This window comes from Neolamprologus multifasciatus, chromosome 19, assembly GCF_963576455.1.
Source record: "Neolamprologus multifasciatus chromosome 19, fNeoMul1.2, whole genome shotgun sequence".
NCBI lineage: Eukaryota > Metazoa > Chordata > Actinopteri > Cichliformes > Cichlidae > Neolamprologus > Neolamprologus multifasciatus.
This window is the reverse complement of record NC_140457.1, coordinates 15,115,502-15,139,838: the sequence shown is the minus strand read 5'-3', so window position 1 is coordinate 15,139,838 and position 24,337 is coordinate 15,115,502. Positions and strand designations below refer to the sequence as shown.

Below are 24,337 nucleotides of genomic sequence, written 5' to 3'. Positions count from 1 at the left end.
TTTCTCCCACAGTTCCGCACAGATATTGCTAGAACTGAGTACCTGTCCAATGCAGATGAGAGGCTCCGCTGGCAAGCAAACTCTCTCCCAGCTGATGACCTCTGTACTGAAAATGCCATCATGCTCAAACGGTTCAACAGGTCCGCAAACCTCACCTATCTCCTTTAGGCTGTGTGTTCAGTTGAACTTACTTCTAAACATCTTTGATCTTTCTTTATCTCTTATTAGGTACCCACTAATAATCGATCCATCAGGCCAAGCCACAGAGTTCATCATGAATGAGTACAAAGACCGCAAGATCACAAGAACCAGCTTCCTGGATGATGCCTTTAGGAAGAACTTGGAGAGTGCTCTGCGTTTTGGAAACCCACTGCTGGTTCAGGTAAGAGCTACCTTCTCTAACTGCCAGTGTTTTCCTTGTGTGCTTGCTGCTTGATAATTTTCTAAAAGCTGCCATAATCAAAGGACTAGTTTGTTTAGAGTTGGGGGGGGGGGGGTAATAAAAAAACAACTTGGAAAATAGATTTTAATCTCAAGGGAGATTAAATTTGAAATATTTATTTCCAAAGGACGTAGAAAGCTACGACCCCATCCTAAACCCAGTGCTGAACAGAGAGGTCCGCAGGACTGGAGGGCGTGTTCTCATCACCCTTGGAGACCAGGACATTGATCTGTCACCTTCGTTTGTCATCTTCCTCTCCACCCGAGACCCAACGGTAAGGGCACTGTTTATTGTATCAGTATTGATCAACTAACATTGTTATTTGCTTTGTTTAAAAAGTACAAAACAAAACAGTTATACAAAAGAGTTTATCTGCATTGTTATGGTCTCTTGTGTCTGCAGGTTGAGTTCCCACCAGACTTGTGCTCTCGTGTTACCTTTGTCAACTTCACTGTGACACGCAGCAGCCTTCAGAGCCAGTGTCTCAACGAGGTCCTAAAGGCTGAGAGACCTGACGTGGATGAGAAACGCTCAGACCTCCTTAAACTACAGGGTGAGACAGAAACATTAAGATTCTGTGATAAAATGATAAGACACAGGTGGTGGGAAAAGAGATTGGTGAAATTTTAATGACTCAACTCTTATATTATGACTGTCTTTCAGGCGAGTTCCAGCTGCGTCTGCGCCAGCTGGAGAAATCTCTGCTGCAGGCCCTCAATGAGGTTAAGGGTCGCATCCTTGACGATGACACCATCATCACCACACTGGAGAATCTGAAGAAGGAGGCAGCTGAGGTGACTAGGAAGGTGGAGGAGACTGATATCATCATGGCTGAGGTGGAGGCCGTGTCACAGCAGTACCTGTCTCTGTCCTCTGCCTGCAGCAGCATCTACTTCACTATGGAGGCTCTGAACCAGGTCTGGGCACATCTCATTTGCTCTTTAAACTAGTACTGTTGGTAGTATTGTCTTCTTTTCTCAAAATTGCTGTCACATCAATGCACACAGAGATAGGAACTCAGAATTAAACTGAGCAAATGTTCTCCCTTCAGATGCACTTCCTCTACCAGTACTCTCTTCACTTCTTCTTGGACACGTATCACACAGTGCTGTATGAGAATGCCAACCTCAAGAACATTAGTGATCATTCACAGAGGCTTGCTGTCATCACCAAGGATCTTTTCCAGGTTTATAACATAACTCCTGTGAATAAGGGTTGTTTTGGGGGGGTGAATGTAAGAGTCATGCACTTTATATGTGATTTGTGTGGCATTAGGTGGCGTTCAACAGGGTTGCCAGAGGTATGCTGCACCAGGACCACATTACATTTGCCATGCTGCTGGCTAAGATCAGCATAAAGGGCATGACCAGGTAAGAGAACACCTGAGTTACACTAATGGAGCACAAGCAGTCATGGCATACTGCATGAAGCACCGTTACTTATTTATTTTCTCCTTTTTTCCAGTGAGCTGCCATATGATCCAGAGTTCCAGCACTTCTTACGTGGTAAGGAGATCGTACTGACAGGCACACTACTTCCCAAGGTGAAGGGTCTGACCGCTGAGCAGAGTGAGGCCATGGTTCGACTCAGCCGCCTGCCAGCTTTCAAAGACTTGGTTGAAAAAGTCGAGGCTGACGAGGTGAGTAATGGTAGGCCGATGGGTAGTTTGTAGTTTGACTCTTAGAAACTCTATTAGTAATCATTTGTTTTGCTTGTTACTTCAGCAATTCTTCATGTGGATTGAGAGCAACACTCCAGAGCTGGCTGTTCCATACCTGTGGTCAGAAGAGAAGCAGTCGAGTGAGTATATACATTGTGTACAAACATTAAGGCCAAGAAAAAACCAAAACAAACAAACTACAGTGTATATTTTTGTATAAATCATATCTGCCCTGAACTGTCCATTATATGTTCAGCTACCATTGGCCAAGCTCTGCACCAGCTCCTGCTGATTCAGGCCTTCCGTCCCGACCGTCTCCTGGCCATGTCACACATTTTTGTATCAAAGGTGCTGGGAGACACATTCATGAGCATCATTGAGCAGCCTCTTGATCTAGCTAATATCATCGACAGTGAGGTAATGATCACTTATTTATTTCAGATCAACGACCTTCCCATTGTCACTCTTGCACATTTTGCTGATAATTCTTATTTTTTTGTGTCTGTAGGTGAAGCCCAGCACTCCAGTGCTGATGTGTTCTGTGCCAGGTTATGATGCCAGTGGGCTTGTCAGAGATCTGGCTGCTGAGCAGAACAAACAAATCACCTCAATTTCTATCGGTAAGAAGGAAATAAACGTAACTTTTGGTTTACCAATAATGTAGATCAAGTGCTTAATGAGAAATTTTGAGGATATTGTAAATAACTGCTTACTGATGTTTTCCACAGGTTCTGCTGAAGGTTTCAATAAGGCTGACAGAGACATCAATACTGCTGTCAAGTCTGGCAGGTGACTAATGTGGTTTCCTTGTGTTTGTGAGGCTGTACAGTTTGTGTTCTTGTACTGATATCCTGACTGTTCCTTGTCCTGCAGGTGGGTGATGCTGGAGAACGTCCATCTGGCCCCTGGGTGGCTGATGCAGCTGGAGAAAAAGCTTCACTCTATGCAGCCTCATTCCAGCTTCAGGCTGTTCCTCACAATGGAGATCAACCCCAAGGTATATCACATCATTCATTAGATTTGTCATTTAGACTTGGATTAATTCATTGTCAGTTTTCACTAGTTCCTGTTTTTCATGCCGCTGTGTTTTACCACCAGGTGCCAGTGAATCTGCTTCGTGCTGGCCGTATCTTTGTGTTTGAGCCTCCTCCCGGCGTCAAGGCTAACATGCTGAGAACTTTCAGCAGCATCCCAGTGGCTCGCATGTGCAAGGTAACATAATGGACACACACAAATGTGAAGAATAAACGATCAGTGCTGTCCAAACATTCTCCATGTAAATCATGTTTTCCCATATCCACGCAGGCCCCCAACGAACGTGCGCGTCTCTACTTCCTGCTTGCTTGGTTCCATGCGGTCATCCAGGAGCGCCTGCGTTACGCACCACTGGGCTGGTCCAAGAAATACGAGTTTGGAGAGTCTGACCTCCGTTCTGCTTGTGACACGGTTGACACCTGGCTGGATGACACTGCTAAGGTTGGAGAATTAACACTTTAAATGTTTTCTAGTTTTTGTATGACTAATCCTTTCTCCTTGTAGCTGTTGCCTAAAACTATTAGATAATGGTCAGTTTAAATAATATGACCTTGCTCCACTCCAATTGTTACCACTCATGCGCACACACAGGGTCGTCAGAACATCGCTCCAGACAAGATCCCCTGGGCAGCTCTGAAAACCTTGATGGCCCAGTCAATCTATGGAGGTCGGATCGACAACGAGTTTGACCAGCGGCTGCTCAACACCTTCCTGGACCGCATCTTCACCAAGGAAGCTTTGACAGCGAGTTCAAACTGGCTCTTAAAGTTGACGGACACAAGGACATCAAGATGCCCGACGGCATTCGGTCAGTATCTGATAAGTTTTAGCTTTTGTTGTTCTCTGAAAAACATTCTCTGTTAAGCGTCTGATCATTTTGATTTGTTACAGACGTGAGGAGTTCATGCACTGGGTAGAGATGCTTCCTGACACTCAGACGCCATCTTGGCTCGGATTACCGAGCAATGCAGAGAAGGTCCTGCTTACCACTCAGGGTATGCTGCTGTTGCTGTTACTGAACGACAGCTTGTTTTTCATCTGTGTTCCAATTATACTTAACCAGTTGAGATTCTCACTGGGTAGCTCATTAACCAACTCTCTCTCTATTCTAGTGTCATAACTCGTACTTTGGCAGGCTGTCGTCGTGCAGTGAGAGGTCGAAATCTTAGATTTTGTTGTTTTTTGCGTCTACTTTGGACAGAACACTGTGTGCCGGGTGTCAAAAAACATGTTAAAAACATTCCTTTTCCTCATCTCTCATCCTTAGTTCTCTCCCCTCTTTACCAGTTAGTTTTCAGAAGCAGCCTTCTGTAGCATAGCTATAATGTGCAGCATAGCTGTAGTCATAGCCATTTTACTTTAAAAAGTTTTCTTCCCAAAGGATGGGTGTGGGTCTCCTCACCCTTCAGCAGCTGTATTTCACAGCCATCATGTTGCTTTGCTTAGATGTTATCTTGTCCCACCTGCTGATTAGGACTTCAAACATCCTACCATGCCTGCTTCTCATCCTTTCACTCCTCCTCTCTGACCTCCACGGTCATGGCTGCCAAAGCATCCATCCCTTGAGCACATGGTCCAGTCTCCCCTTCCTTCATCCCCACTCCACCCCAAACTTTCTCCCTTAAAACCCGCCCCCTTTTTATTTTTTATTTATTTTTTTGGGGTTGTGCTGATTTCTTTTACAGATCCAGTCATTCAGAAATGTGGATCGTTATCCACTTGGCAATTTCGTTTAAGGTTACATGTGTTGGAATTATTGCCTGAAGCCTTGTGTATTTTGTCTGACCCAGTGTAGTCCTATTTTTATTTTTTTATTTTGATAAAACAAACCCTTTATTAACCCATCCTTGAGGTAAGGTGTTTGTTTCTTTTCTGTGATAAATTTCTTCTCCCCTTCCTACATCCCACCATGGCCTTGTCTTCCACCTCCCTCCTTGCCCAATCACTCCCTCTGCCGGGCTGCGCAGGCACTGACATGATGGGTAAGATGCTGAAAATGCAGATGTTGGAGGATGAGGATGACCTTGCCTACGAGACTGAGAAGAAGGAGCGCACTTCATCCACATCTGACACCCAGCCAGCCTGGATGAGGACCCTCCACACCACCGCCTGCAACTGGCTGCAGCTCATGCCGCAAACGGTTAATCCTCTCAAACGCACAGTGGAGAACATCAAGGTAATGACAGAGAATAGAGGGCTGGCAAGCAGGCTTGTGCTGACAATATCCTTCTTTCATTTATAACCAAGGTATTGTTTCACTGTCGGGTGATTTTAAATCTTTGTGCCTGAAATGTGAGGTAATCGGGTATAACTGACTTTAAAAAGTTTGATTTTCAGTAAATGAACATTTTTCTTTTTCAGTTTCACCAAAGCACATCTGTCTGGCTTCTATTTTATGGTTTTGTTTTGGCATTAATATTATCTTTGTCCAAATACCAGGACCCCCTGTTCAGGTTCTTTGAGCGTGAAGTGAAAATGGGAGGTAAGATGCTTCAGGAGGTCCGTCAGGATCTGTCCGACGTGGTGCAAGTGTGTGAGGGCAAGAAGAAGCAGACAAACTACCTGCGAACACTCATCAGTGACCTTGTCAAAGGTTCTTCACTCAGACTTTTTGATGTACTTTAATGAATTTGTTTATTTGTTTGAATACTTTATATACCTGTGGTATACACCTGTCTGTTCAGGAATCCTCCCTCGCAGCTGGTGTCGGTACACAGTCCCCGTTTCCATGACTGTAATCCAGTGGGTGTCAGACTTCAGTGAGCGTATCAAACAGCTGCAGCAGATCTCCCAGGCAGCTGCCAGCGGGGGTGCAAAGGAATTGAAGGTACTGTTTGTGCACACATTCAAACAAGCTTTGGTTCTTAAATAGTTTGGTTAAAAATGAAAACAAAATGTGTTTTCATTTTCTTTTTATTTCTACTTCCTTGTCTCTTCCTCTCATCATTTCCAGAACATCCATGTGTGCTTAGGGGAAGCCTGTTTTGTGCCAGAGGCTTACATTACTGCCACCCGCCAGTATGTGGCACAAGCAAACAGCTGGTCCCTGGAAGAGCTGTGTCTCGAGGTTAACGTCACCACTGCTCAGGGCGCCTCACTGGATGCCTGCAGCTTCGGCATCAAAGGTTAGACTTAACACATATCATCTGATCTAGTTGGCGGCAAAAGCACTGCACAAATCAGATAACAATGTGGCCTTTAGACTGAACAGACAGTGTTGTAATTAAATCATATCCATATGAATTGAACATGTTTGTTTGTTTAATATGGACTGAAATCTAACCTAAAAAAGTGTTCGCAGGACTCTAAAACATGCTACTAACTGTATTTGTGGTCTAATGTAGTGAGTTGTAAAGACATGAATTTCTTTTTCTCATTCCAATCTTGCTTGCTGCACCCTCAGGTCTGAAGCTTCAGGGAGCTACTTGTGCCAACAACAAGCTGTCTCTGTCCACCTCCATCTCCACTGAGCTGCCTCTCACTCAGCTCCGCTGGATCAAGCAGAGTAATGCTGAGAAGAGACACATGGTAAAAAACCCCGCCAACAGCCCCATTGGGATCTAAAAAGCTAGATTTTGAAATATAGCTATGGAGTTGTCCTTTTCACCTTTTGTGTTTTTCTTTCACTGCAGGTCACTCTACCCGTGTACCTGAACTTCACCCGGTCTGACCTAATCTTCACCGTCGACTTCGACATCGCCACCAAGGAAGATCCTCACAGCTTCTACGAGCGTGGAGTTGCCATCCTGTGCACAGAGTAATTGAAACGAGACGTCTTGATTATAATCAAACCACATTTAATCACTTACATTCATTACCCCATAATAGTAGTTGTAGTCTGTTGCATTCCAATATGAAACCTGGTTAGAGATGTTTGTGGAACTGCAGTGAACATGTAACAGTTCTTAGTGTTCTTAGAAAGTGTTTTGGAAGGTTGAGGAGATGTTGTCTGATGGTTAATGAAAAGAAAATGAAATTTGGAAAGGAAATTTGGGAAAAAAGATGTTTTAATGGAAGAACCAGCACGTTGTTGTATTTAGATGGAATAAAGCTCATTGGAATGAACTGCTTGGTCTTTGTGTTTTTAATTAATGTCGTACATGGTTGTTGCTATGGAGCGCTTTTCTTCTTAGGAGCCTGTTCAGACTGGGAAGTATTCTAAAGGAAATGTTTAAGTGAATCACACACATGCCAAAGGAAACATCAGTGACATAATGTTCTTTCTTGTGAAGCTGATATAGATTGTCCCAAATGCAATATCAGCATGGTAACTTTAGACAGTTTTTTCCTGAATGATTTTTTCCAAATTATATAAAGACATCTGGCCCGTGAACATGACACAAAAGCAAAGTTCACCAAGAAATAACAAATGTAAACTTATTTTTTGCCTTCTGTCACAGTCCTTCGTTACTTTTTTTTTTTAATGATCCAAAATGTTAATGAAACCTTCACTGAGCTGCCAGGCAAAACTATATAATTGTCCATTACTGCCACCTGCTGGTTGGAGGGGTAAGTATATTACCAAATATACTAAACACAGCAGAGAATGAGCCATAGAGTTTCATGACAATATGCATAAAATATCTGTTACAGCAATAACTGTTTGGCACAACCATTTTTATACACTCACTCACTTTTAGAAGGTCCAAAGTAGAAGACAATAGACCGACAAGGCCAGGTGAGCCTAGTTTCCCTGTTACTCAAAAACCTAAGGAGTGGCCAAATCAACAGAACCATCTGGTTAAAAAGAAGGAATGCACAGACCAGCACAACACCAAAAGGCCATGTTTTGCTAAAACCCTTTAAGTAAAGCTAAAGGTTTGCACTTAAAATCACATATTAACTGTTTGAGGTAACATTACATTGTTCAAATGCTTACTGACCTAACTGCAGACACTCATTTCCAAAAAGACTTTCCAGTTTCTGAATAGGCTGCACAAAATAAACCTGCAGTCTGCAGACATATGGGGAAAATTAACACATGAACCACTGGAGACTTAAATATTTTACTTTATTCATTCATTTGGATTTGAGCAGCTCATTTGAACAAAAATTAGGTTTTGATGGGTCACCTGTGACTAAATTTTAAGCAAGTGGTAACCAAATGCCATCTTAACAATCAGGAGGTGCTCAAAGTTAACTATTCATGAATAAACAGAGTGCAATTCCAAATAACTATTTACAGTATTTCAGTCCACCTTAAATCTCAACTGTTAAAGAACTCTAACATGGTTCAGATGCAGAATCGTTTCCTTCTTGTTCATCGTCCATGTTGAAGACACACTGCTTCTTCCTGTTTCCCAACTCAATCATGTCTGTTCCAGGGAGACTCAGCTTTCTCTTGTACAGAGATCCAAGGTTACACAAGCAGGGAGATCTCTCAGAGGAGCAACCCAGCATGTGAGATGAACTCCCCTCCACTGAGCTTTGAGGTTTAGGTGGGTGAAGTGTGGAGGATCTCATAATACGCAAGCCTGAATCATCAAGCTGCAATTCCATATCCGAGGTTTGTCTGTGTGTAATTGAGTCAGTTACCCTTTCTTCTGGAAGATTTTTACAAGCATCCCTGTCACTGTTAGAGGGAAGAGTGTCCAGTTCGCAGACCAACCGGTCAGAGTCACTTCCACATTTCATCTGGACATCCAGAAGATTCGGCTGTTCTCTCAGACAGTCTCTCTTGTCATTTTTCGCCCCTTCTCTGAGGGCAATAGAAGCAGAGTGATTAAAGATATATCGCTTGCTTCGGCCCGAGAGTCGACATCCTCCTTGTCCACCACCTTTTGCCTGCTGCCTCGATTGCCTGCTGGAGACATTGACATTTGACTCGTCAGAATCCTCAGAGCTCCCATCGTACGGGTCCAAATCCTACAATCATAACAAGCGCACACATTTTAATTCATGATCAGCAATGTGCTTTTTCAACACAAATGGATGAATGAGAGGAGAGTGCATACCAAAGAATAACAGCCATGCCTTTCTGCAGGCTTAAGCGTTAATGGCAACGCCCTCCTTGAGGCACCACTCTCTGGTGCACTGCTCACACATCCCTAAACACAACCACCAGAGGTTCAACATCAACAAGTTGGCAGTTATTTTTACAAAGATTGGTGCATGTCTGGCTTTATATGTTAAATGATCACTGAAACTGTTTTTTTCCCTACTATTTGAAAAATGCTTAAACTATACTATATACTTCCAAATGTGCTTATTATGTCAGTGTCTGTGTGCATGTATTGCCCAATTGATGAATTCAAGCAGCACCATGGTACTGGTGTCGGACCATCTTGGACTGATTTCAGAGTCAGAATCTGTGCTGGACTCCATGTTGCACATCTCCTAACAAAAAACAAAGGTCATACCAGTCCAAAAGTATGCAAGTGGTCTAAGAAGAATGCAGAGCACCTGCAGATGGGCATTGGGTAAGTATTCTTACCATGTAATTTAAAGTAAGCTGGTCCATACTGCTGGGTGCTTGTCTATCAGTGCTGTCTGAATGTAGAAAACTATATGTAGGTTACAATGCAATAATGATTAAATCAAAAGGCAGACAATAACATATACGGGTGATTTATTTATTTCTTTTTATTGGAAAAGATTGTGCACATGTTACGTTGACACCACAAATGAAAATTAATTAACTAGGAAAATACCACGTCCAAGGAGGAAAAAAAAAAAAGTAATCACTGATACCTGAAACTGGACGTTGTCTTCTTCTTCTTCTGTGTGCCATGACATTTGGCGCGTGAAAGAAATTTTCTTTGGAAATAACGCAAATATGTCGAGATAAGATGGTCAGGAATGCTGACAGCTTAATTAAAGAACAGGTGCCTTGAATAAGAAACAGCCAAGTGTGGCGACAGTCAGGTGAGCAGTCTACACAACTGCACTGTCACAAGTTTTAAACACCACAGACTTGGCTAATTTCAAGATTGTGACAAAATAATACGTCCGGTAGCTGCTTTTTCAAAATAAAACGTGTACCGGTGCTGCGTTTTTTTAAGTTTTAAAGCTTATTCTAACTAAAATGTAAACATATATATTTTTTGTATGAAATATATATTGTAAACTGTACTTTAAGAAAACAAAAACAGCAACTTGATAATAAGCTTAAACGTGGGGTTGATCGAGTAGTAACTTACTATATATTTATATATAAGCAGTGCAAATATCTAAAACTTGTATTTTTTAAAAATGTATTTATTTATTTATTTAAATACAATCAAGCCTAGTTTATGGGAGCTTGTTTCCGTCTCTGAAAAAACTAAAAACAACAAAAATAAATAAATAACATAAATAAATAAACTTATTCCTGAGTATTTGAAATTTCGAGATATGTAAATGTTCACTCACGGGCGAAAAATAAAATCAAAATTAAAATCTGTGGCTGAATCAAACTTCTGTGTTAAGTTGATAATGCGAGGTCTTAGATAAAGCTGTCACAACTTGTTGAAACCAGTCGCATCCCTTCCACTAGTTCCACCGTGAGCCGTTGGGGGGAACGGGAGAGTCGGAACGGCCGCTCACATCCGTGCGTAAGATCCGGCCTGGGGGAAAGGGATGAATGTTAATTTCAAAGATGGCGGCGGAGGGAGGAGGGAAGGAGATGAACGAAATTAAAACTCAGTTCACCACTCGGGAAGGCGTCTACAAACTCCTCACTCACTCCGAATACAGCCGTCCTAATAGGGTGCCTTTCAATTCACAAGGCTCCAACCCCGTCAAGGTCTCTTTCGTGAACGTCAACGACCAGTCAGGCAACGGCGACAGGATCTGTTTCAATGTGGGCCGTGAACTCTACTTCTACATCTACAAAGGCGTTAGAAAGGTAGCATGCTAATGTGGCTTATGCCTGAGGAAATTCGCTATGCTGCAAGTTAAAATGCCACACTGCTGTGTGAGGTGTTGCAGGAGTTTAGGCGTGTCAAGTCACTCTGACAGGTGCTTGACTTTGAAATTAGCTGGCAGCTAGCTACTTAGCTCAAAGCTAGCCTATTAGTTAGCTAGCCAGCGTAACTGGCTAACGTTAGCAAGCCAGTAGCTACCCCGAGGCCAGGGGCTAAAACTCCCGTCTCCTGTCCGTCACTCTGTTTACACTTGAGGCGGGTTTTTGTAGTTTTGCAAATATCATGTTGGTGAAGTTGACCTACTGTAACGGTTCAAATTGACAGAGCTTAAATTGCGTTTATAACGGGCTTGGTTTGTGATAAAACTGTCAGTGTCAGCATTGACAGATTTACGTTGCCACCCTTGGCACCTGTAGAAGACCTTTTGACTGACAGATATCGACAATCACGGTGATGCGCATTCATGTGGCTAACTGCTGCCGTAATGGCACTCTGATTTTGGCTTAAGAATTCTTCTTGAGAGGCTGAGCTAATCAAACTGTGCTGATTTGGTATATTTTTGGTATTTAATAACAATCAATGGGCACATACTGTTATTGTGATCTGCTACCCCATAGTTGAGCATAATGTGGAAATCACATAGCAATTAATATGAATACAGGTCTCCGCTGTCATTCAGTATCAAAATTAACTGTCCACGTTACTGTTGATAAAAAATATGTTGTCGCACCTTAATGTGGTTATTAACGGATACCTGATTTGACATCACAGATTGAATGAGCTCTTTGTTCAATTGAACCTGCGTATAAAAGCATTTTCCATATTTACACACAAACATGTCATGTGTAGCCATTTTTTTTCAGAGGGAAATAGTTGTATCCTGGTTGAAGGTCTGCCATATATTTGAGCTGTTTGAAGCAATTGGGAAAAGGAAAAAACTCGTGTGACCTCAGGGTTTTTAATATGTGCAAGTTAACATAGTTAGAAAATGTTAAATGCCAGGTTACTACACAGTTGGCAATTACTTCAAGCCATATATTTTGGAAGGATTGGTAAGTAAGAAATGTATTCTGATATATTGTAGCAGACATACTTTTTGAAAACAAAAAAACACAAACAAACTAGAAATGTACAGTAGCTAGAGTTGTAAAGTCTTACTTCCGTCACTGTTGGCACATACTGGTTTTTGGAAAACATCTGCATGTCAGCCCTCAAGCCAATGTGTAATACAGCAGGTATGTTTAGTTGTATTGTAACATGATAAAGTTTTCTTTCAGCCTTTGTTTCTGTCATTGTGAGGCAGAAGTCTTGTGATTTTGTACTTTTTAGTGGACTCTTGATCAAGATCTCCATTGACACGTTTGCTCTTTGAGGCAAGACAAAAACAGTCAAAGGTGCATGTCATGGAAATGGAGGAACCCCTAAGTCATCACCTTACCCTGAAAAGAATTTTCCGTTCTACCAGTTGTTTAAACTGTTAATCATTAACAAATTTAACTGTTGTGTTATATTAACTGTCTGCAATGTATGTACTGCAGCTTCTTCACAGTAGTATAATGCTGTTTCCTTAAAATGGCTAAAACAACTGCTTTTTGATCAGTTTCTCTATAGAGAAAAGGCATGCCCTTGCTCTTCATGCTCTTTATGCTCTTCTGTGTGTTTTTCAATGTTTAGTATTTTGCTTCCAGTCACTTGTCTTATACGCTTGGTTCAAGATGCTTGATTTAAAACGCACTGGCTCAGTCTTAAAGGCAGAGGTGATTGGCTTTTTTCAGTTTGATATAAAACTAGCAGCTGCTATGGTTTATTACTGCTAGTGTGACTAAGTATAGACTTTGCCATGCAGTAGAGTAGTTGGGCATTTTAGATATTTGAAGGTTGCTGCAATCTGTATGCATTCATTCCCCCCTTGCAATCTCGGTCTCTGTTTTCAGGCCGCTGACTTGAGCAAGCCCATAGACAAGCGCATTTACAAGGGAACGCAGCCCACGTGTCATGACTTCAACCACCTCACAGCTACAGCAGAGAGCGTGTCCTTGCTGGTGGGTTTCTCAGCAGGACAGGTACAGCTCATTGACCCTATCAAGAAGGAGACAAGCAAGCTCTTCAATGAGGAGGTAAGTCTAAAGGACACAGGTTGGAATAACATCTATGTACTATTTTTGTAGTACTGTTTAAGGTTGCACCTTACCGTCACCGTACATATTTTCTTTAGGAACCAGGAAGTGACAATATGGTGCTTGCATGTCATCCAATCCCACAGAATTGATTATCTTCTACTCCACAATTAATTTACAACTGATAAGATTTTTGTGTGTTGAATGCATTGATATTCTTATGTATTTAATGCATCTTAATGAAAAAAAAATTATTAGTAATTTTTACTTGACATTACCAAATGGCCCAAAGCTTGTTGTATTAAAAACTTAAAGCTTGTTGAGCATACCAATGTCAATTTTACTGTATTAAAATTTTTTTTTTTTTTTGTCTTCCCCTTCTCTTCTGCTCTCTCCTGCCTCTCAAACCTCAACCTAATTTTTCTCCTGACAGAGATTAATAGACAAGTCCAGAGTAACATGTGTGAAATGGGTGCCAGGCTCAGAGAGTCTGTTTCTAGTGTCTCATGCCAGTGGGAATATGTACCTGTACAATGTGGAGCATACCTGCGGCACCACAGCGCCACACTACCAGCTACTCAAACAGGGAGAGAATTACTCTGTGCACACTTGCAAGAGTAAATCCACGAGGAACCCTCTCCTTAAATGGACTGTAGGAGAGGGAGCTCTGAATGAGTTTGCCTTCTCTCCAGATGGGAAGTTCCTCGCCTGTGTAAGCCAAGACGGCTTCCTACGGGTGTTCAACTTTGATGCTGTTGAGCTTCACGGCACCATGAAGAGCTATTTTGGTGGTTTGTTGTGCGTTTGCTGGAGCCCTGATGGAAAATATATAGTTGCGGGTGGAGAGGACGATCTAGTGACTGTGTGGTCGTTCTTGGACTGCAGGGTCATTGCTCGAGGTCACGGCCACAAGTCGTGGGTGAGTGTGGTGGCTTTTGACCATTACACCACAAGTGTGGAGGAGAGCGACCCAATGGAGTTCAGTGGCAGCGATGAGGACTTCCAGGATCAGATGATCCACTTTGGACGAGACCGGGCCAACAGTACACAGTCTCGACTTTCTAAGCGTAACTCCACAGACAGCCGGCCTGTTAGTGTTACATACCGGTTTGGCTCAGTGGGGCAGGACACTCAGCTGTGCCTATGGGACCTCACTGAGGACATCCTTTTCCCGCATCTTCCCCTCTCACGGACACGGACACATACTAATGTGATGAATGCTACCAGCCCTCCTGCAGGTGCTACAATAATCACTAACACCTCTAGTAACACTACTAATGGAAACAACAGTGGTGCCAATACTCCTGGCATTAACTCCATCGCTACTACTTTACCACGTTCCAACAGCCTTCCCCATTCTGCTGGCACCACAACAACGACGGCAAACAATACCAACAAAGCCAGCAGTGGCGGTGGAATCAGTAGTGGTATTATGGACAGCGCCATCGCTACAGGTGTGAGTAAGTTTGCTACACTGTCACTCCATGATCGGAAGGAGCGCCACCACGAGAAGGACCACAAACGCAACCACAGCATGGGTCACATCAGCAGCAAGAGTAGCGACAAGCTCAACCTGCTGACAAAAACCAAAACAGACCCTGCCAAGACTCTGGGCACTCTGCTGTGCCCGCGCATGGAGGACGTGCCCCTCCTCGAGCCCCTCATCTGTAAAAAAATAGCACACGAGAGACTGACTGTACTCATATTTTTAGAGGACTGTTTAGTGACTGCTTGTCAGGAGGGATTTATTTGCACATGGGCGAGGCCAGGCAAAGTGGTAAGTTCTTTTTAATGTAGGAAATGGGAGGAAATTTGAAATGATGGCGCTTATGAGTCGATAAAGCAGTTAAGAAACTAAACTTATTTTGAACGCGTACGTTAAACTGTGGATATTTGGAATACGATTTATAGCTTTTATAGTCAAATTGCCACTGAAGTAATAAACATAAGTTATAAGACTTGGTTTAATGTACACCTGCTTTCCAATGCCCAAGTTTCAGGGGGAGAAAAAAACATCCTATGCTATGACAATACAGTTTGTGGTTATATAATCCAATAAGATAGAATTTTCTGTGGACCTGTCAGATGAAGGAAGACATAAGATGTATTCATTGGTTCGCCATAATGATCTCGCAATGCATAGCCAACAAGTCATTTGCATATGTGGTCACATTCAGAGGGTTATGGTTGGGTTCTTGTCATCAGATGCATTTCCCGTTCAACAAGATGGTCAAATTTCATCAAGCTCAGACACTCAAATCTCGTGCACACTTGTTTTTGTTTTTTTTGTTTTTGTTTTTATCTCTTAGAGTTTTTTATTTCCCATTAGCCAAGCAATGATCAAATCATGCAGGTGATATAAGCAGCTTCTCAGTTATAGCTAGTGCTGACTGTTGATTTCTCCAGTTAAAATGACTTAATTTTCTGCCATTAGTGACACTTACATTGTTAATTCTGTAAAGGCTCCATTTAAGCGGTCTCTTGGTTAATGTGCTTTCTTCAGTCCACTGACTTTTTTGTGATGAAGACATTATCACTCTGCAACCACTATTTATGTTGATTTTTGTTGCCCAGAAGACAATTATCTATCAAATTAACATTTTGAGCAAGTGAATTTTGTGGTGTCGGTATGTTTGAGCTGTGATATCAGTTATCAACATTAGATCTTTTTTTCAGGTTTGAGATGCAGGTTGTGAACAGGTTGGCTTAATCATTGTTAGTCTTCATTAAAGCTGCGACCAGTTTAGGCCAGCTGATCGCAGACCTAAACTGAAACTGTTTGGATTTGATAAACTGCTATTGAATCCCAACCCTGCTCATATTTCACCCTTTATGCTAATGGCTCTGTATTTGCCCAGGCTCTCTGCACTTCCTCACACGCTTACAGCAAAATATGTTTGTGCACACTTGCATATCCAGAATTGCACATATAGTCTGGAATATGCAGCATAACTAAAAGTCTACTTTGTATTGAAAAGACATATGGTTAAAAAATGCCTTAATGCTGAGGCTGTGGAAAAGTTATTTTTTTTAATACAAAACCCATGGCTACAGAGAAGTGTGCTGTGTTAAGGATCCAGGTGCATTAGAAATGTAATAAAATGTCAAATGTTCATAAAGGTCCCATCAGGAGGGTCATAAGGCTAGTTATAAAGTGAAGTGCCTTGATCGCGGATGTTATTACACCAAGCATTTATTTAAACCGCTGTGCACAGGCTCTTCATTTCTTGCATCGGTTGGAATATGGAAAGATGGGACGCATTTTCTAATGAGCTGTTTGTTGTTTGATTATTTTTTTTTTCCTTTCTTTGCTTCAGTATGTGGACTTTCCCAATGCAAATCTCCTTGTTTTCCTTTTTTCAGGGTTTATTGTCATCCCAAAACCAAGCCAGCTCTCCCAGTGGAACAGTAGTATAGCCACAATATTTCTGCTGCTAAAGAACCCTGCAACCCAGAGTCTGATGCTGCTCTTCACCCTGCAAGCATTGCAAGTTTTCCTTTTCTTTTCTACCCCTCCCTCTCCCAGTTTTGTTAATGGCTTTTCTGTTGTTTTTTGTTTTATCACTCACTTGACCTAGAGAAGGAATGGAACAGGAAAAGGTGTGGTGCAATTGTGGACTATTGTGGTTTTGTTCTCGAGTTTTAATACATTTTAGAATTTTTTCAAAATCTTTTTTTGTTTGTTTGTGCGTGTGTGTTTGCGTGCGTGTGCGCGCGTGTCAAATCTCATTAGGCTTTTCTGGAATTAATGCTTGGCTTTGTTAGATGCAAACCAGACAACTGTGGCTTGAGACTAAAGGGATAGTTCATTTAATTTTCATAATCATCTTTTTTTATTTTAATGTTGTCATTTAACCCAACTCAGGGTTACTGACTAAAATATGAACTTTAGAAGAACTATCCTTTTATGACCAAGTGCGTAAGCATCTGAAATTTTTGCATCCATCCACATTCACCCACCACTTCTCTTCTCTTGAATAGAATCTCCCCGTTGATGACTTTGCACTGATTTTTGTTAGCTACTTTGTCGTTTTTTTGTTTTATAACTTCTCTAATGGAACAAAAAAAGAGAGTTGAGGATTGCCTGGTTCCACTTGGCTTTACCATCCTCAGTCTTGAATTCTGAATCTATATAGCTGGATGCTGCAATCATAGTCTTTTTAAAGAAAAAAAAAAAGGTTTGCACTTAAATTAGTTTATAGAAGAATATGGCTTTACATTTTTTGGGTGTGCTCAGAACTCACAGATGGCTAACAGTAGGTCAAGAAAATGATAAAAAAAAATACAATTAAAACCTTTATCTATTGAGCATTTATTTTAATATTATTTCAGATTTAAATCTGCTCTGTATCATAATGTGTATATTGTAATTAATTGATTTGATGGGGGCCTAAGCAAACTACCATTACTCCAGTGGAAGTTTTGTCATTGATAGTTATATTTCTAAAGCCTAAAGTATACATATTAATAATATTAAAATAATCTTGAATACACTGTTTGCCGTTTTCATTCATTCCTGCACTCACGCCTAATTCATTTGGTATAACAAAAAGCTGTAATGTCTGTTGTGTGGAATTTCCACTGAAAGTCTGGCAGATACTTGAATCTTAATGCTGCTCAACTTCAGAACTGCTGTTTTTAATTTATTTTATTATTTTTCTCCAGATTGAAATTTTAACTAATGAAAGACAAAAAACAGACAAACACAACAAAGGAGGAGGCGTTCCCATTTGACAGTTATGCATTTTTAATGCACTGATAATAATGCCATAAGTGACCCCTGCATTAGATGGAAAGCTGATGGAGCTTAAATTACCCACTTTCTCATCAGTTTATTCTGTCAGTACATCAGGAGTTTGTCGATAATATGCCAGCTTTGAGCAGAGGTTAATACAACATTATACAAATGGTGCTTGATGAACTTTTCTTTTTACTCCAGTAATGTTTCACAATGATGTGCAGACTGAGTCACAGTCTGATTTAAAGAGCTCACAGCTCTGAGAGAAATGAAAAGCAACAGTCCCTCGAGCGAAGGGGTATGGAGGTACTGGCCAAGCTACATTTTTGCATCCAACAAACATTCAAATATCTTTTTTAAACCTAATCTGCAGTCAGTTTTTAAGCATAACTGTGCAAAATCTGTTTCCAAACACAACACTGATGCTGAGGACTGTTTTAAGTTCTTGTTCTTGACATTTGTACAGGAAGACTGGGCTTTTTAAAAAATTGTTTATTTCAAGGACTTCCATCACATCTCTAGAAATCTAAAAAAAAAAAAATTAACGCCACCTCTGAATGTTTTCACATTTATTACTTTTTACAACTTTGAATCCCAGCAGATTAATCAAAGCTACTGTGTGGAATGTGAAGATTTCCAGGTAAGGTAGTGCACTCTCCAACTGGACCTCTCCTATCTTACTGGGCGGGGGGGGGGGGGGGGGGGGGGGGGATTCCCTGATTTCAGGTTTTCCTCAAAAATCTTTATGTCAGCTTCTGGGAAATATGAGTCAACAAAGTTAGTGGAGATTTGTTTGAAATGTCCCTTTGTCTTTAAAAAAAAACAAAAAACCCAGCTGTTCAGACTTCCAGAGTATTACAGTGAAGTCAAACTATAATTATATAGAGGCAGTCTCGGTCTCATTCAAGTAACGTTTTAAATTTCTAAAAGTGGTTTTTGTAAAAATAGCTGGGAGGTCAGAGCAGGGTAGCAAATTGAAGACATCTGTGTGCACTTTTCCTTTTTTGGAGGGGGAGGGGGGGGGGTAAAATTGGCGTAATCATTTGATTCGAAGTTGTACAATAATTAAACTCAAGCCCAAGTGGTGTGGCTGCTTTTTGCAGGTGTCGTATTGCTTTACAAGAAGTTCCCACTGTACAGTGTGTTCAATTTTTAAGAGTCATAAACAAATAAAACCTGACAAAGTCAGGTAAAACTAAACCTCCATGCTCTTAATCCGCGGCATTAAAGAATATGCTGTTTATGAATTTCAGTTGTCAGTTTGGGGTAGCAGTTATAAGTGTTGAGATAACAGGTTTTATGGTCTTCCGTGACTTGCGTCTCAAGCACAGTTATGATGTTTTACAGACGTGTCTTCTCAAGTTATCCATTTCAGTACAGGTCTAGCCAGTATTAAAAGGCTTTTTTTCCCCTTCTTCTTAATGTAATACTTCCTGTTTTTTGGCTCTCAGCAGCCTCCATGTTTTCTATCCAGAGGTGGCATATAGTAGGTCTTGAAAGCTGCATGGTGTGAGTCATCCCGGGGCTGTGAAGAGAGTAGATGCAACCAAATGAAAGGCCATATCAAAAAGCATCATCGGGGCACTTGGTTAGTGGTATTAATTTGATTCTTCACATTTTTTTTCTAGTGACCATTAATATGCCTTTTGTTTTTTATTTTACTGCATTTGTGTAATGCTCTTGGTAGATGTTATTCGCAGAAGGTATAATGAAGAATTCAAAAATGTGAAAATCCTGGTGTCTGTGTCATACTGGTGTTTACCTTGGCCAACTGTGACTGGCACTTTTTGGATGTGATAGTTGGCAGTGTGCCTCTGTGAGTGACGGTAAATGCGGGCATAGTGGAGACTGGGAAGGAGATCTGCGGTCCCGGTACAACCACGTTGAGCTTGGGCAGCTCTGCTGGATAATGAGGGATGTTCCGTCGGATGAGGGTGTCTGCTACATGCTTCATGTTGTGCTGGAAATAGAGAAAGTATCGGATGTAATTTGGTGGATTTTATTGGAGCCAACTTTTAGAGCTTGAGCTTACACTCATTAAAGGTGTTTGTCTTGTGTGTCTCCCTCTCAGTTGTTTCCCAACTCGAGCTGGTCGACAGATATGGTCAACTGAGTTTTGTGTCACACAACTTCCGATTACATCCATAGTCCCAGAAACTCTGTGAAGACTCTCGGCCTTCTTATCTGCCATCCTAGGAGAAGAAACACAAGAGCATATTGATTTAAAGCCCTTAAGCAATACACTCAAACTGTGACTTTGATACTAAGGAAGGCTATAATTTAACTTCTGGAAAATATTAGTTATCAGTTAAGATACATAAATACAATTAAGCACTTCACCTTATTTCCCTAAAGTATGTGTGCCTTAGGGCTGTTTCAGCAGTGATTCGTTCATCGGGGTCATAGGCAAGCATCTGATAGAGGAGAGACAGAGCTGGAGCTGGGCATCTGGGGATTAACCGTGAGATGCCAGTGCCTTTTTTTGGAGGGAAGTTGAAATGCATCGCTCTAGACCTGCACAGACATTACAACACCGGGACAAGCATAGCTGAGCACATTAAACTTCTGTGCTGATTTTGTTTTGTGTAATAACCTTAGCATATTTAATGAAGCCATGCAGAATTTTGTGATAATTGGAGTGGGTATAAATTTGTGTGTGTAATTTGGATGAAGTTTGTAACAGAGTTTAAATGTATTTTCAGCCCTAGATCCCACCCTAGTGTACTTGGAGTACTTCATTACATTTCTTAAAAAATAAGCTGAATCTAAAATATTTATACAGTTCAAGTATTAATGGAAGGACCTGTATTCACAATTTATTTGTGCCGCTTTCGGTCACATGTAATTACCATAATGAACTGTAATTAACATAATGACCACCTACTGCTTGAACTTTTGGAGCAGACTTTGATCTGGTGTTCCCAAAATATCATGAATCTTGGCAATCTGGTCCAACTCGTTGGTTCCAGGGAAAAGAGGATTCAAGCTGAAACACAAGTATTATTGACACAGCAAAGCCATTTACACAGGTTTCATTTCACATTTGTTTATGCTGGGGGTGGGAAGACAGGAGGTCGAATTACACAGAAAGCTGAGAATGCAAAGAAGGGCAAAGGCAATGCTGTTGTACAAGGAATGAAGTTTAAATGAAATGCGATGCCCTCTAGCCAAACTTCAAGTATTACAGGTGGAATTCTGTGCTGCACAGGATACCTCATGATTTCAAAGAAGACACAACCGGCGCTCCAAATGTCCATCTTGAGGCTGTAATACCCGTCAGTGAGCAGGCACTCTGGGGCTCTGTACCAGCGTGTGGAGATGTACTCTGTGTGTGGGGGCTTCGAGTACACGCTCCGACACGAGCCAAAATCGCCAAGCTTCAAAATGTTTTGCTGCGAGTTGCACAAATAAATGTTAAAAATGACACTGAAAATAAAAGTGCAACTATTACATTCTTGTAAGCCTGATTACTGCAATGATGCATCTCACCTTTATAAGAATGTTTTCTGGTTTTACATCTCTGTGAAAGATCCCACAGCTATAAAAGAGAACACAGCCTCAGGATACCCAAATAATGCCTTTATTTAATCATTTCATGTGAACTTGAGTGTTTCCTTTTTACCTGTGCATGTGTTCAAGCGACTTGCAGAGCTGGTACATGCAGTGCTTTACTGTATGTTCGGGCAGAGGTGTTTTTCTTCCTGCAAGGAATAAAAACAGTTTTGATCCTTAAACAGCTACAAAGCGAGCCAAAAAGTTAAAGTGACTCCCTGCCAGATTTAAACTTACCTTGTATATACTCATAGATATTCATTTCCATCAGCTCACATATCAAAGATACCCTTCCAATTTCCTTGTCACTGAAACATTTTGTTAAATTAACATGACGTACCATATCATACAGAGGTTTAACTACGTGACAGGCAACACTTACAAAATCAGTTCATGTAGCTGGACAATATTTGCATGAGGGCTCAGTCTCTTCATTGCCTGGACTTCCCGCAGATTGTTGGCCTGCTCCAGACTTAACAGAGTAAACCATTAGCACATTTAATATGACAGAGGATGTACTTTTTTTTTTCTTTTTTTTCTTTTTTTTTAGCTTTTATTGCGATAATACAGGAACTCTGGGAGGGAGTGCAGAGGAAGACACTCAGTAAATGGCCTTGGGGCGACCATAATTGGTGCATTATTGTGAACAGAATACTCAACTGCTGACTTATGTATCAATTGCCCTTACAAAGCAGAGTATGGGGGAACTGCACATTACTAACTGACAGCTAGTTCCAGAGTACATACCTGTTTATTGTCTGCTTCATGGCTTTACATGCATAAAACTTCCCATCTTTTAAGCTCTGAGTTTTCAGGACCTCTGAAAATGTGCCTTCCCCAATTTTCTTGATTATTTTGTAGCCTGCAACAATTCATAAAAAAGACATATAAAAGGTTTTCAATAAACAAGAATACATTATTTCTCATATTAATATTATGAATAATTTAAACTGTGTGTGTAATTGCACAGGAAAAAAACAAGTCTGCCTAATCTAGAGGGGAATCCTGTGCTCCACAGACAGTAAAAACTAGAACACGCCCCATTGGACAATAAAGCCCATGATAATTTTGGTGGGAGACAGGGAGCTGTCATTCTCTAATGTTGGATGTTGAGGGCTAATAATAGCCCTCAACATCCAATTGAAGACATTTTGTCTTCAAACTGTGAGAAAACAATGAAGACTATTAATTTATCAAACATGTAAGTTGGCATAAAATCATTTTTTTCATACATCAAACAGTCAAAAACCCAAAGATAATCAGTGTACAGTCAAAGAATGCAGAGGTCACCTATTACCCATATAGAAACTAGGGTCTTTCAGAATTTGTTACTTACAAATGTAGCTTTAATTGTAATGATTTTAACTAACTGATAATAACTATTTTACTCCTTCTATCACTTCTCTCCACCCACTCCACCCTGCCTGAACTCTCTTGGTCACCTCTTGGTCACTGCTCCTTGCTTTGGACGCTTAATCCCAACTCATCTACCTTCACTGCCTCTACTCCTTGCATCCTCATCTTTTGTACCAACTCATTTTGTATAACAAAAGCTGTAACGTCTGCAGTATGGAAATGTCAAAAGTGGAAGTCTCGCCTTTTGTATCTGTCTTTTTCTAATTCACACACATAATAAATACACGAAAGAACCCACAAGAGCAAAATCACTCACACACACTGTCGTCTATAAAGGAGATTTACTTTTGTGTGACTGCAGCTTTGACAATCTGTATAGCTAAATTCAAACCAGATAACATCATTTTTTAATGCTCTTTCTTGCTAAGAAAGCTGTTTTTTTTAATGTCTTAACTATCCTAAATTAATAAGAAAAGTATTTTTTAATATATAGGCTGTCTATTTTATTTTTTTCTTTTAATTACTGACTACTGTTTATAGTCTCTCTTTCTGTCTCGCTATATATGTCTGGCAATAGAAATGGCAAATACGGGCGGGCGTGTAGGTCAACTCTAACGTTACCAATTATCGGTATAATGCTGGTTTAATGTATGGGGAAAAAACATATAACTAACAATAACATTTACTTAGTCAGTTACAGTTAAACCAGCTCATAGTTAGCAAATACATAAAAGACATTTGTAAAGAAACGTAATCGATGTGTAACCCAGACAGACCTGTCATCACTCCGCTCAGCTCCTAACTAGTTACTTACGATGCATTCCTTTGAGTTTTAGACACCACTTATGCGTCGACTATCCACAACATGCATATGTGGATGCTTCATTTCGCTCATACGTTTTAAAAATATATATGTATATATTTTTTAGCGTACTGTTGCGTCAAAGGGACATTGAAGTCGCATTGAGGGTGCTAGCCTAGCGCCGTTAGCGTGAGTCCTGTTAGCTGACCGTCGCCCTGGTAACGGAGCACGCCTTCGCCCTCCACTTTGACCTGAAGGAGGAAACTGGAAACTCTAGCTGCTTCCCTCACATCAGTCCGAACATGGTTTGAATTAAAAGAAACAACAAAATATGGCCTGTCACGTATGAAAAGTGCCACTCGAGCTGAATTATTCGCAGCAGGCCCAGATATATAGCTGCAAATCGATTTCTTACCTTTTTTCAAGAGATGAATAGCAGCTGCTAGTTCGGATGCTTTTTCGTTAAGATGCGGGTTGTTGTTCTGCATGTCCGCAATATTCCCCCTCTTAATCCAGTCGGTGTTAGGTGGTGATTTGTACTCATTTCGAAGGCTTGCCCTGTTTTTCACGTCAATGAGCCAGCTTGAGTAGTGCATCATTGGTGCACATTTATTGGTAAAATCCAGACCATTAACTTAAAAGCATACACAAACAGGTCCCGTTGGAGCAAAGCAGCCGCTTCACCTACATTCATATAACAAGAATAACGTTACCAGTTAAGAGTCCTATTCACTCACGGCCACTGTGCGCAAAAGGCGTGGACCTGATCATTTTTGTGCCTTACCAGTTTC

At 41.0% G+C, this 24,337-nt stretch overlaps 4 protein-coding genes across 12 annotated transcripts in view; 2 read left to right on the top strand and 2 right to left on the bottom strand.

Moving 5' to 3' along the window:
- Positions 1-7,202, top strand: part of dync1h1 (dynein, cytoplasmic 1, heavy chain 1) — a 32,373-nt gene extending 25,171 nt beyond the window's left edge. Inside the window, 24 exon segments of the mRNA XM_085142930.1 lie at positions 13-140; positions 229-382; positions 570-716; positions 845-995; positions 1,106-1,359; positions 1,494-1,628; positions 1,718-1,812; positions 1,907-2,081; positions 2,167-2,242; positions 2,359-2,519; positions 2,611-2,722; positions 2,831-2,891; positions 2,976-3,099; positions 3,201-3,314; positions 3,408-3,578; positions 3,729-3,867; positions 3,870-3,945; positions 4,029-4,132; positions 5,105-5,313; positions 5,577-5,730; positions 5,822-5,964; positions 6,091-6,262; positions 6,541-6,665; positions 6,770-7,202. Coding sequence (XP_084999056.1) covers positions 13-140; positions 229-382; positions 570-716; positions 845-995; positions 1,106-1,359; positions 1,494-1,628; positions 1,718-1,812; positions 1,907-2,081; positions 2,167-2,242; positions 2,359-2,519; positions 2,611-2,722; positions 2,831-2,891; positions 2,976-3,099; positions 3,201-3,314; positions 3,408-3,578; positions 3,729-3,867; positions 3,870-3,945; positions 4,029-4,132; positions 5,105-5,313; positions 5,577-5,730; positions 5,822-5,964; positions 6,091-6,262; positions 6,541-6,665; positions 6,770-6,898 — 3,309 coding nt within the window. The 3' untranslated portion in view covers positions 6,899-7,202.
- On the bottom strand, positions 6,388-10,092 carry LOC146496242 (uncharacterized). Of its 6 annotated transcripts, XM_085142953.1 has the most exons (6): positions 9,828-10,092; positions 9,571-9,626; positions 9,399-9,473; positions 9,092-9,184; positions 8,915-8,940; positions 6,388-8,835 (listed from the first exon to the last, which is right to left on the bottom strand). In XM_085142953.1, the coding sequence occupies exons 1-6, from the start codon at positions 9,865-9,867 to the stop codon at positions 8,361-8,363; spliced, it is 765 nt and encodes a 254-aa protein (XP_084999079.1). In that variant the 5' UTR covers positions 9,868-10,092; the 3' UTR covers positions 6,388-8,360. The 6 variants fall into 6 exon arrangements, with proteins under 6 accessions (XP_084999079.1, XP_084999077.1, XP_084999075.1 ...); XM_085142951.1 differs by having other exon boundaries at positions 6,388-9,002; positions 9,399-9,470; positions 9,571-9,640; positions 9,828-10,090; XM_085142949.1 differs by having other exon boundaries at positions 6,388-9,002; positions 9,399-9,470; positions 9,828-10,090.
- A 541-nt stretch (positions 10,093-10,633) lies between these two features.
- Positions 10,634-17,592, top strand: wdr20a (WD repeat domain 20a). Its single transcript, XM_085142932.1, has 4 exons — positions 10,634-10,962; positions 12,916-13,098; positions 13,532-14,875; positions 16,462-17,592. Exons 1-4 carry the CDS (start codon positions 10,699-10,701, stop codon positions 16,513-16,515), a joined length of 1,845 nt encoding a protein of 614 aa, XP_084999058.1. The 5' UTR covers positions 10,634-10,698; the 3' UTR covers positions 16,516-17,592.
- Positions 17,593-18,851: 1,259 nt separating this feature from the next.
- Positions 18,852-24,258, bottom strand: mok (MOK protein kinase). 4 transcript variants are annotated; one of them, XM_085142936.1, is made up of 12 exons: positions 23,962-24,258; positions 22,136-22,250; positions 21,771-21,860; positions 21,626-21,696; positions 21,459-21,537; positions 21,326-21,374; positions 21,050-21,228; positions 20,721-20,822; positions 20,177-20,350; positions 19,869-20,028; positions 19,599-19,796; positions 18,852-19,361 (listed from the first exon to the last, which is right to left on the bottom strand). In XM_085142936.1, the coding sequence occupies exons 1-12, from the start codon at positions 24,143-24,145 to the stop codon at positions 19,284-19,286; spliced, it is 1,479 nt and encodes a 492-aa protein (XP_084999062.1). In that variant the 5' UTR covers positions 24,146-24,258; the 3' UTR covers positions 18,852-19,283. The 4 variants fall into 4 exon arrangements, with proteins under 4 accessions (XP_084999062.1, XP_084999065.1, XP_084999064.1 ...); XM_085142939.1 differs by lacking the exon at positions 23,962-24,258 and adding an exon at positions 23,521-23,742; XM_085142938.1 differs by lacking the exon at positions 23,962-24,258 and adding an exon at positions 23,559-23,742.
- Between the last annotated feature and the right edge of the window lie 79 nt (positions 24,259-24,337).

Excerpts from the sequence above, each read along its gene's own strand:
- LOC146496242 (XM_085142947.1), bottom strand. The coding sequence starts at position 9,867 with ATGGCACACAGAAGAAGAAGAAGACAACGTCCAGTTTCAG. Across the intron at positions 9,627-9,827 it reads AAGACAACGTCCAGTTTCAG|ACAGCACTGATAGACAAGCA; the intron begins GTATCAGTGATT and ends TTCTACATTCAG. Across the intron at positions 9,474-9,570 it reads AGCTTACTTTAAATTACATG|GAGATGTGCAACATGGAGTC; the intron begins GTAAGAATACTT and ends GTTTTTTGTTAG.
- wdr20a (XM_085142932.1), top strand. The coding sequence starts at position 10,699 with ATGTTAATTTCAAAGATGGCGGCGGAGGGAGGAGGGAAGGAGATGAAC. Across the intron at positions 10,963-12,915 it reads TCTACAAAGGCGTTAGAAAG|GCCGCTGACTTGAGCAAGCC; the intron begins GTAGCATGCTAA and ends CTCTGTTTTCAG. Across the intron at positions 14,876-16,461 it reads GGGCGAGGCCAGGCAAAGTG|GGTTTATTGTCATCCCAAAA; the intron begins GTAAGTTCTTTT and ends TCCTTTTTTCAG.
- mok (XM_085142936.1), bottom strand. The coding sequence starts at position 24,145 with ATGATGCACTACTCAAGCTGGCTCATTGACGTGAAAAACAGGGCAAGC. Across the intron at positions 21,229-21,325 it reads CAGAAAACATTCTTATAAAG|CAAAACATTTTGAAGCTTGG; the intron begins GTGAGATGCATC and ends TGCAACTCGCAG. Across the intron at positions 20,029-20,176 it reads ACATACTTTAGGGAAATAAG|GATGGCAGATAAGAAGGCCG; the intron begins GTGAAGTGCTTA and ends TTCTTCTCCTAG.